General features: G+C 47.1%; 1 protein-coding gene across 1 annotated transcript in view; it reads left to right on the top strand.

The window, feature by feature from the left end:
• Positions 1-6,705: 6,705 nt before the first annotated feature.
• Positions 6,706-11,793, top strand: part of PLEKHS1 (pleckstrin homology domain containing, family S member 1) — a 20,337-nt gene continuing 15,249 nt past the window's right edge. The window contains exons 1-2 of the mRNA XM_014546414.1: positions 6,706-6,803; positions 10,344-10,390. Coding sequence (XP_014401900.1) covers positions 10,363-10,390 — 28 coding nt within the window. The 5' untranslated portion in view covers positions 6,706-6,803; positions 10,344-10,362. The remainder of the gene's footprint in view (positions 6,804-10,343; positions 10,391-11,793) is intronic.

Genomic DNA, 11,793 nt, shown 5'->3' with positions numbered 1-11,793 from the left:
CTTATGGCATGGAAGAAGCGATTTCTCCCATGGTTATTCCAAATCCCAGGAACTTCGGAAAGCTACCGTGAACAAGCTGGAAAGCTTGACTAGCAGAGCCCAAGGCTCGCCATCCTGTTTCCCCCGCGAGCTAGTCAATAGCAAAGGCCCTCGTCAGACAGCTCTGTTCAAATCCCAGCTTTGGCCCTTCCGAGTTGTATGATCTTGAGGAATCTCTGGGGCTCCCGAAACCTCTGCTTCTCCATCTTAAAAGGGAATGAGTCCTATGTAGGTACCGAGGAAACAGTACCTACCTCCAAGGGTCTGGTGAAGAGTGAATGAGCTAATGAGTGCAAAGCGCACAGCACAACGCCTGCCACACAGAAAGCGCCCAGTAAGTGTTGGAGTGTTAAAAGGAGCCTGTCCCAATAAGTAATTTAGGCCACAGGAGATTAGGAAGTGGGGCGGGGGGGGGGGGAAGGAAATGCAAAAAGATTCTAATAGACAAGAGGTTCTTTCTGAGGATAATGGCTATGCATGCAAAGGAGAGGAGGAAGAATGTGGGCAGATGCTGAAGATGTCAAGTTGCTGGGAGATCGGAGGAAGGCAAGAGGATGGAGGAGCCAGGAGCCCGAGCTTCACACAAGGAGTGGGCACTGAGTGTGGCTATGTCCCCTAAAAAAAAGGTGCCCAGTTAAATGGGAACTTCAGAAAGAGCAGTAATTTTCTTCATGTAAGTATGTCCCCAATATTGCTTAGTTAACTGAGCATTCTGTGTTGGGCGAGTTCTTTTTTTTATTACTATTGTTTTGCTTTGTCATTATTCGGTTTTGTTGGTTGGTTGTTTTGTGCCACCTCAGCCCTCACTCTGCAGACCCCGCTCCAGCTGCCAAGGCTTCCTCTCAGCCCCAAATGCCCAGCTCACAGGGATGTTGGGAGGAGCCAAAAATGATGTGTGGACTCAGAAAAAAAAGTTGTGAACCAACTGTGATTTCACTGAAAGTCCAAATCCTCCAACACAGCCCTTTTCCATCAACTTTTGGGAAACAGAAATCTTTTCACCCCCCTCCCCAAACCTCTTCCCAGCCTCAGGAAACAGAACCATTGCATCTACCTGCTTAGGCCATAAACTTAGAAGGCACCCTCAATGTCCAGGCCTTTCTCATAGTCTCACTTTAAATCTGTCAGCAAAGCTGCTGGCTCTACCTGCAAGAGAAAGCCCATGTCTATCAACTTCTCACGACCTTCACGGCCACTCCAACCTGTCTTCATCTCACCTGGGCCCCGCTGCAGCAGCCTCTCGCCTGGCCTCCCTGCTTCTACTCTTTCTCTTTTGAATCCATCCTCCAGCGTCTCCTTTATAAGAGTTTACTGGATCTCATCACTTCTCTGCTCAAAGCTCTCTAAGGTCTTCCCCTTGCATAAGAATTAAATCCAAGGTACTCACCATGGTTGAAAGCCCTACATGACCCTATCTGCCTTTCACCCTTATTTCCTGTCAGCCTGCTCTATAGCACTGGCTTTCTTGAAGTTTCTCAAACATGCCCAGATGGTCACTGCCTCAGGGCCTTTGCACCTGCGACTTGCGCTGCATAGAGCCCTCCTTCTTCACATATCCACATGGCCCACTCCCTCACTCCACTCTGATGTGGGCCTTAGAGAGGCCTTTCTCTTCCCAGCTATTCCACCTAAGTTAACCTGCCCCTCCTCACCATTCCTGAGCTACTTACCCTGCCTTATCTTTCTTCATAGCACTTCTCACTGTATAAAATTATATAACTCTTTGTTTTCGCTACTAAAATATAAATTCTTTCAAGACTAGGAGTGTTTTATCACCTGCTCTGTTCCTATACATGGTTATTTCCCTTTAGATGTCTATCATGGTTAGTCAAAGACTAGTGGTAGCTTCTCAGGTAGGTGTGGTTTACTCAGAAGGCTAATTAGTGCATTTTTATATAACCACCCACACCTTCCATATCTTCATGTCTGAACGAGAAATTGGTCTTCAGCTCCCACAAGACCTGTCATAACTTAGAAGAGAAAGTGTGAACCAACTGTGATTTTACTGAAAGTACAAATCCTCCAACACAGCCCTTTTCCATCACAAATGGATCATGTACCCTCAGGAATGAGAGGGACCACTGTTCTGTTGGGCATGTGGCTGCTCAGTGCTGGTTGATTATTTAAGTGCTGGTACCAGGGATTAGGGTGTGGGAATCTTGGGCTAGGCACGGGGGCATTATTTAGTTTACTTTATGTCTCAACTTCCTTATCCTCAAAACCCTGATTGAGATGAAAATAGCATTGTGCCCAGCTAAAAAACAACATTTCACAGAACGATTTGCAGGTAGAAGTGAAGAGCATTTTCCCAAAGGAGACGCTAGTAGCAGCCAGCTGTCCCCTTGCATGTTAATCACCTCAGTGCAGGGGCCTACATAGACCAGAAGTGCCAGAAATTAATGTCCTCAAAGAGCTTTGTAATACTATTAGGGAAATATGACCAAAAAGCCTAGAACAGGTGGGTTGAGTGAATGAGTATGTGGGTGAACAGACACACGGATGGATGTATGGATGGATGGATGGATGGATGGATGGATGGATGGATGGGAAGTCCATCTGTTTGTATTACTGTTTTATAGATATTTTTTTCCCAAAGAAACACAATGTTAAAGTGATTTTCTCTGTCCCATGTTTGGTTAGGTCTCTGGATTATGATGATGGTCTGTGGGCAGCATTCCAGTTCCCAAGTGAGTGGAGATCAGCACAGGCTTTTTATAAACTACTTAGAGCAATAACTAGTAATAGCTAAAGACCAAATGTAAAAATATTAAAGACTATTTTCATAATAGTCAAATGGTGACCTAAACAAACATACAATGAAATACACTCCAAGAAAATATTTCTCCTAAAACAACCTGTCCTGCGCAAAAGTGGATGATAGTCTAATCATATCTGCATGTCTGAAATCCAGCTGTTTTTCTAAATGAAGGAACCAATAATATTTGTACTGTGCATAGGGCACAAAAGGGAAAAATAGAGAAATAATCTTTGTTTAATGTGGATTGAGCACTATACTATATGCTTTTTTTAATTTTTTAAATATATTTTTATTGATTTCAGAGAGGAAGGGAGAGGGAGAGAGAGATAGAAACATCAATGATGAGAGAGAATCATTGATCAGCCGTGTCCTGCATGCCCCCTACTGGGGATGGAGCCCACAATCTAGGCATGTGCTCTGACTGGGAATTGAACCATGACCTCCTGGCTCATAGGTTGATGCTCAACCACTGAGTCATGTCGACCAGGCCTCACTTAATTTTAAAAAGATCCTGTGAGGTCAACACTATCCACCCCATTTTGAAGATGAGGAAACTTAAATTAGCTAAGGCCACTCAATGAATACCTGGTAGGGTTCGTTCCAACCCAGTTATGCTAGTAATAAAAAAAGATTAAAATTTTGTACGTTCACTTCTAAAGGTGATCAAAGAAGATAAAATTTATTAGCTACTTCCTCTTTCACCCTAAAAAAGTTATTTTTAATTGATTTTTTTTTTTAGATAGAGAAGGGGGGAGAGAGAGAGAGAGAGAGAGAGAGAGAGAGAGAGATCAGTTGCCTTTTGTGCACTTCCCAACTGGGGATTGAACGCACAACCTGGTTATGTGCCATGACCTGGAATCAAACCCATGACCCTTGGAGTACAGGACATCGCTCCAAACCAGCTGAGCCACGCTAGCCAGGGCCCCCTAAAAAATTTAATATAAGTGAAAATATGCCAAAGGCCCTATGGTAGCCAGATCCCACCCAGCAGGTTTAGGAGTGGCCATTCACGTTAGCCTGCTTCTTTCTAAGGACTGTTGGGTGCTGTGCAGGAGCCACTTAGGGTCACCCTGTTGATATTCTCATTACGGATGATAAGCAAGTCTTCCTGGAGATCCTTGGCCTGTACACATGTGTTGGAGAAGCCAGGCTTTTGTTTCCTAATCCTTCCTCTAATCCCCAGGAGGACAGGGCAGGATATGGATGGTGGAAGCAAGGGAATCGTTTCAATGGTAGCCACGGCAGGTCAAGGCTGGGCTGCCACTGTTCTCAATAAGTCATTGTGACTACGGTCCAAAGTCTGGCAGGAATTTTTTTTAAAATATGTATTCTTTTCTTTCTTTCTTTTTTTCTAGACGACTGGAATGGCAGGCCTGCAGGTCTGTGCCAAGCCACAAGAAGATTAAAAGCCAGGGACTTCCCCTGGGATACCAGCTTCCATTTCAACTTGGGGCGAGAGTAAAATCTGTCCTAAGCTAGAAGTCGGGGACTTCCTGTTGGTTCACATTTCAAACGGAGCTTGTGTGTGCATCATCACCTGGCACCGGAGCTCAGAGTGAGCAGGGGTAAAGCAAGAAACCCAGGGAGAGGGCTCTTTGCTGAGAGCTGAACCTGGGACCTCCTGGCTTCTAGTAAGTCCTGTTTGCTGTGCTTCGTGTGGGGTCTCAAGGCCGTGGTGATCTGGAAGCTTACCTGCCCAAAATCGCTGGTATGGGCTCTTTATAACCTTCTTGCTCTGTACAGTCGGAGGGAAATAGGACCCCTTGATGTCACACTCATCAACTGCCAAACGACATGACAATGACCTGGGTAGGCAACAGCAGTGGGTAGATTCTCCTGCATGAGATCAAAGAGCTAAATCTGAAAGGCTTTCTTGTTTGGAGGCAATGCCAAGAAATGCAGGCAGAACTATGAAATGATTTCATTCTTCTTTCTGAGGTGGGAGGAAGAGCAAGGTGGTTGAGACTCTCAAGTTAGAATTCTGACTCTGCTTCTTTGCAGTTCTGTGGTCGAAGACCAACTGCTTAATCCCTCTGGTAAGTGCCCTCATCTGTAAAATGGGTGTGTGCCATTATAAAAATAGTGTTAGCCTTATAGTGCTGTTATGTGATATATATATATAATGATATATATGTAATATATATATATAATGATATATATATAATGAGATTTCATATATATGAGTTTGCTTATATTACATAAGCATTGATATAATTTATTGCATATATATGTTTGCAGTGGATTTCATACATATATACATACACTGGGTTTCATATATAATTACTAGAGGCCCAGTGCACAAAATTCGTGCACGAGGGTTGGGGGAAGGTTTGGGTCCCTCAGCCCGTGATTGCCCCTAACCACTTACCTGCCTGCCTGATTGCCCCTAACCACTTACCTGCCTGCCTGATTGCCCCTAACCACTTACCTGCCTGCCTGATTGCCCCTAACCACTTACCTGCCTGCCTGATTGCCCCTAACCACTTACCTGCCTGCCTGATTGCCCCTAACCACTTACCTGCCTGCCTGATTGCCCCTAACCACTTACCTGCCTGCCTGATTGCCCCTAACCGCCTCTGCCTCAGCCCCTGCCACAGCAGCTTTGTCTGGAAGGACGTCCAGAATGATGCCCAGAAGGTTGTTTGACTGTCCAGTCTAATTAGCATATAATGTTTTTATTATCATAGATGGTGCCTGCAGAGCTGAATGTCTTCCAGTTCTAGACTCAGAAGCGGGGAGTGTGCATACTGCCATGGTTTTTTACTTTAATCCAGTGGCAGCTCATGGGGTGCCCTGGTGGGAGCGCTGGGGTGTCCCCGTGGGAGTGTGGAGTGTCCCAGCAGGAGTGCATGGGGTGTTCCTGTGGGAGTGTGGGGTGTCCCAGCAGGAGTGTGTTTTAGATTAAACATGGTTTGCATCTGGTTGCTTTTTATCTAGGTGCACACAGGACAGATGCATTGTCCCGTCTTCGGCTCTGCTCTGACCACAGGGAGAGCTCCTCAGGGGTGGGGAGGGCCTCCCCGTCTTTCTCTGTAGGGCCTGGCTTGGGGCCGACACCCCGTGGGCTCCAGAAATGTTTCCCGAGGGGGTCAATGGAAGGGCGCTGAGAACATTTTACCTAACTCCACAGGGACAGCAGCATCGAAAGGGAGCACAGGTTTAAAAAGGATGCTTTTCTGGGGATACAGTGACTATTTTGTTTGTTTAGTTAGTTTGGGTTGCTTTCCTTTTCTACTGAGTGAACCTCTAAAGCTCTTAATGGATATTAGGCAAATGAAGGCAATGCTGGGGGAGCCAGGAGAACAGCTCGGCTCTCGTGGGTGCCAGTCTCTGGGTGTTGGGTGCCTGTCTCCGGGTGTTGGGTGCCTGTCTCCGGGTGGTGGGTGCCAGTCTCTGGGTGTTGGGTGCCTGTCTCTGGGTGTTGGGTGCCTGTCTCTGGGTGTTGGGTGCCAGTCTCTGATTTCCTCCTATGTCACCCTGCACAGTGAGTGTTTACAATCCTGGGGACACTGGTTAAGCTTCCCATGAGCACCTGGTTCTGCACCAGAGAAGTCCTGAGGGTGCCCGGCTGGCGGAGTGCGAGGGCGCTGGTGGGTAGGGCTGCTCCCCTTTCTCCTGGGCCACTTCTCTGTTTCCTTGTGGATTAGTTGTTCCAGTTATAAAATGGAGATAAGGATATTACTTATAACCAGGGCTGCCCCCTTGTTCCTGCCCCGCCCTCCCTCCCTCCATCCCTGCACTGGCCCAGCTGCCTGGCTCGGCCCCTCCCCCATCGCAGAGCCACTCAACTCAGGCTCTGACCCTGCCCATCCCACAGGGAGGTGCATGTGCAGTTTGCTGCAGACAAGGCAGCAGCTGTGGAGTAGGCAGGTGGCGGTTTTTTCAGAGGAGGGTGTTCGTACTTTAAAGCTGATGCTCTCCGTCCACCTCCCAGCAGTGAAGGCTGAGGGTCGCTGCAGGTGCTGAAGTCCTTGTTGAAGTCTCCGCTCCGGAGCCTCTCACAGCGGTGAGTCCACATCCTGGGAGGCTGCGCAGTGGAGGCACCACGTTTCTTCCAGAAGAAACAGGATCGACTGGAGCCTGCCAGCTGGGGGGAGGGACCAGGAGATCTGCCTTTGCCCGCTCGCCAGTCCCCAGTCCCGCTCTGCTATCACCCTGCCTGGTTGCCCTTGGTTCCCCATTGGCCATCCAGCAATGGGAGCCTGGAGGGTGGGGGGAGGGACCTAGAGGTGCTCCATGCACTTCCTGGTGTTCGGTCAACCCGTCTGGTCGTGACGACCCTAGGCTATTATTAGTATAGATATTTCATATTATCTCTATAAATTCTATATTATATATAGAAAATCTAATTTATGTATACATATGAAATCCATTATAGACATATGTATGAAATCCATTATACAAATTTCCCTTAGATGCCTGGAATGTAATTAGTACTCAATAAATGCTAGTCATTATTAAACAGTCATGGAATTATGGAATATCTGAGCTACAAAGGACTTAACAAGTAGCATTTATTGAGCACCTATTCGATACTGAATGCTCTTCGCTAGCTTATCTCAAGCGATGCTGACAGCAATCCTATGAGGGTGGTAATATTTCATTTTCATTTTATAGATGAAGAAATGGGGGTATGGAGAGGTGGTATAATGTGCCCAAGATCACATCTCTCATCACAGATGGAGATGTATTTAAATCCAGGTTCTAGAGTTAGCACTCTAACCCGCCACACCCTACTGCCTCATCTGCCATCTTCTTTTATGGTGGGTGGAGAAAAGAGGGAGGAGAGGCCCCTACGCTTGACTGTGGAGCCTTCCACAGGCATGAAGACTGGAAATGTCCTTCCGAGCTCTCTTGCATCCATAGTGTGCAGGGAGTGGAATGTTGTCAGGAGTGTCTGTGAGTGAGCATCGGTGTGGTGCAGTGTAGGCTCTGCTGGGAGCCTACGACCTGGCTCTTCTATCAAATGCAGGTCTTCATTTGTAAAAGGAGCTACCTTCTAGGACGAGTTCCGAGACACCAAAGCAACAGTGTATGCAACATTTATAATCCATAAAGGCTCTATGAATCATTGTTTGATCAAGAAAATAAAAGATTATTGGCTTTTTAAGCCAAGAGCTTGCTGTAAACACACTGCTTGAAAATATCTCGCTCTCAGCTAATTGCTCCTGCACAGTCCTGCCATCTGATCTTTAAACTCTAACACTCACTAGGCTAAATGCCCAGTGGGAGGGTTGGCCAAGTTCCACGTAGATGGATGGAAGGAAGGGTGAGGGGCTGAAAACCACTGGTCCCACTTCTGCTTAGGCAGTGAAATCCCTAAAATTGGAAAGAACCTAATGGGTTAGTTGCAAAATCTCAGGGGTAAATTTTTTAAATGTCCATGTTTTGGGGGAGTTGGACAAAACGTAGGTATGTTATATTGCTCTTCCTCATACAGAATTGCTCTTCCAGGGAATGGAGGGTTTGGCCTCAGGGGCCTCAGGCATTCCAGCTCATTGCACAAAGCTAAGTGCACCCTTACACCAGCTGGGGCCACGGGCAACAATTCTTCGAGAGATGCCTTAAGACACCAGAAAGGTCTTAGTGGTTATTTCACTTGCTGTGTGTTTATTTGTTCACGTAATCATTATTGTTAGTATATAGGGATCCCTCCACAGAGGAAAAACTTTTCTCTGGTCCTGGAAGCTGTGAGCTCAGCATCCAGAAAAACCCACTGGTCTCCAAATAGCTCTCTCATGTTTCTGACAAGTCAGCTCAAGTAGACTTTGAGAACTTGTGGTCTTAACCTTAAGACTGTCATCTCTGCCCTGTTCGGGTTGTTCAGTGGTTAGAGCATTGGCTCACGGACCAAAGGGTCCAGGTTTGATTTGCAGCCAAGGGCACATATCTCGGTTGCAGGTTTGCTTTCTGGCCCCAGTCAGGGCTTGTGCAGAAGGTAACCAGTCAATGTCTCTCTCTCACACCGATGTTTCTCTCTCCTCCTCTTTCCCTTTCACTCTCTCTCTCTCAAAAAAAAATATCCTTGGGTGAGGATTAGAAAAAGAAAGACTGTCAGTCATTTATGCCTTAGGAGGAAAGAATGAGTTCATGCCTAAGAAAAAGAGAAATGAGGAAGGAGAGGGAGGAATGACACCATGCCCAAGGACAGCAAAAGTCCCTTGGCCTCTTTCCATTTTTCTGGAACTGTCCTGACACTGCCCTGTTCCGTGCTTCCTTCTAGGGTGTGATTCATTAATTCAATGTAAAAAACTGGCCATCCATGATTTCCTGTTCTAAGGAACCTCACCTGCCCCGAGGCCCTCTACCCTGTGGGATTCCCCTTCTCTCAGGTCCCCCAATGGTCATGGGCTTGCTGGCAGAGTGTCCAGGAAAGAGTCTCCTCTCCGGGTCAGTATCACCGTGTCAGCCTCAGTCCCCAGAGCCAGGCAGCCTTGGGAACGGGCCACACAGGGGGCTGGGGCAACTTCAGCATGCCGTGGTCCTCGCTTGTAGGTTCCCTCTGGGGAAAGTGAGTTCCTGGTGTGGAGAAGGGCTCATCATGGGCTTCCTTTCAGCCAGAAATGCTTTCTCAGCGAGATTTGATCCATAGCACCCTGCCCTTGCCCTGTCCTTCTTGGTGTTGCTTCCCCCAAGGGACACTCTTTTTTTTTTATGTATAAACTAATAGCCTTGCGCACGAATCTGTGCGCCAGTAGCTCTCTGTGGGGCCTGGCTGCTCCACGCCCGCTGCCCAGAGGCCCATCGCGGCTGGGCGCGGAACACTTGCCTTGTCGCCAGGGTGACGACGCAAGCATTCTTTTCCCCCCCACCCCCAACCTCCCCACCCCTGCCACTCTGTGCCTGCTGCCCAGAGGCCCTTTGCAGCTGCGATGGAATGCTTGCCTCATCACTGCAGTGACGAAGCAAGCATTCTGCCAGGCCACTCACGCTGCCCACTCTCAGCAGCTCCCCCCCCCACAGGACTGGGGGACTCTGGCAGGGCTGAGAGGACTGGGCGCTGCCATCTTGTGGCTATGGGCACTGCCATCTTTGTGATGGAGTGATGGTTAATTTGCATATTACCATTTTATTAGATAGGCCATTTTTTATTGATTTCAGAGAGGAAGGGAGAGGGAGAGAGAGATGGAAACATCGATGATGAGAGAGAATCATTGATCGGCTGCCTCCTGCACACTCCTTACTGGGGATCAAGCCTGCAACCTGGGCATGTGCCCTTAACTGGAATCGAACCTGGGACCCTTCAGTCTACAGGCCGACGCTCTATCCACTGAGCCAAACCAGCTAGGGTGGAATTCTCTTGTCAGCAGGAGCAACGTCCAGGGAAGACAGCTTCTTCAGTCATCTCCACAGAACTGACATTTGGTGAGCGCTGCTTGGAAAGGTCCTATTGCCGTGGCTACCATCAGCCAGGTGGGGGAGGCGCCAGATAACCCATCTCATCCACACGCATGGGCACCATCCTGGTACTTGATGATCAAGTGGCTAATCCATGAAGCATCCTGTTGTTTGGGGACTAACAGCTCTTAATTCTTCTTTTTGACAGGTGAGAACAGCCAGCCACAATGGAACCCAAACCTCGGGAGAGTCCAGGTACCCAGGGGGCATACTCTTAGAAGGAAAAACCCTTTTATTGAAAGTGAGGAACAATTCCCATCAATCAACCCGGATACAGAAGATGGTTTTAGTGGGGATAACACGTGGCATTCTGGGACAGTGATTCTTGGTTTGGAGGATGTAGCAGAGGCCATTGGGTTCAGTTAATTATTTTGTAAGACCTCTTCTAGCTAGAAACTTGGCACTTTCTGATTTTCATGGACAATTTGTTCCATGTTTCATTGTTGCTTAGAGATGATACTAATGACAAACTGTACCCAGAAAAGACTAGGGAAGATTTCCTTAATTTGTCCAAGGCCCTACAATTACTAGAGGAGCTGAAACTTGTTATATTTTTCCTTCAGGTTTTTTCCTTTTCCTTTTTTTTGGGGGGCCTTTGGGGAGCGGCTGCAGGAGAGTGAGGACAGCTGTCCAAGAATCACTGAACACTAGCATAATGGTCCCATCAGCTGCCTCACCTAATCCAGATTCTCTTTTCACTGGATAAAAAAAAAGATCTAGCCGGAACCGGTTTTGCTCAGTGGATAGAGCGTCGGCCTGCGGACTGAAAGGTCCCACGTTCGATTCCGGTCAAGGGCATGTACCTGGGTTGTGGACACATCCCCAGTAGGGGATGTGCAGGAGGCAGCTGATCGAAGTTTCTCTCTCATCGATGTTTCCTTTCTTTTTTTACATATTTCCCCCCCCCCCCTCTATAAAAAAAAAAAAAAAAAAAAAAAAAAAAAAAAAAAAAAAAAATAGCTCTAATTCTTTAGTAAAGGCTGCCTTTCCCCAAACCAAGAACAAATTAGAATTATCATCTGGATATGAAAGCAAAACCAAACTTTTTTAAAAAATTATTTTTATAGGTTTCAGAGAGGAAGGGAGAGGGAGAGATAGAAACATCAATGATGAGAAAGAATCATTGATTGGCTGCCTCCTGCACGCCCTACTGGGGATCAAGCCTGAAACCCAGGTATGTGCCCTGACTAGGAATTAAATGGTCACCTCCTGGTTCATAAGTGGATGCTCAACCACAGGGCCATACCAGCTGGGCTGAACAATTATTTTTTTTTATTTTAACATTTAGTTATGTTTTCTAAATAATGAACGTGGTTTATATTTCTTGTAGGCAGTTTGGAAAATATAGAAAAAATCAATACTGCATATAATTTCAACACTTTCAAAGGAACACTTAAGTCTGGCTGGCTTGGCTCAGTGGTTGAGCTTTGACCTGTGAACCAGGAGGTCATGGGTTTGATTCCTGGTCACATGCCCAGGTTGCGGGCTCGATCCCTAGTGTGGGGCCGTGCAGGAGGCTTCCAATCAATGATTCTCTCTCTTTATTAATGTTTCCATATCTCCCTCCCTCTCTCTCTCTCTCTCTCTCTCTCTCTCTC

The sequence above is a fragment of the Myotis brandtii genome, unplaced genomic scaffold, assembly GCF_000412655.1.
Source record: "Myotis brandtii unplaced genomic scaffold, ASM41265v1 scaffold441, whole genome shotgun sequence".
NCBI lineage: Eukaryota > Metazoa > Chordata > Mammalia > Chiroptera > Vespertilionidae > Myotis > Myotis brandtii.
This window is presented reverse-complemented; position numbering and strand designations above follow the sequence as displayed.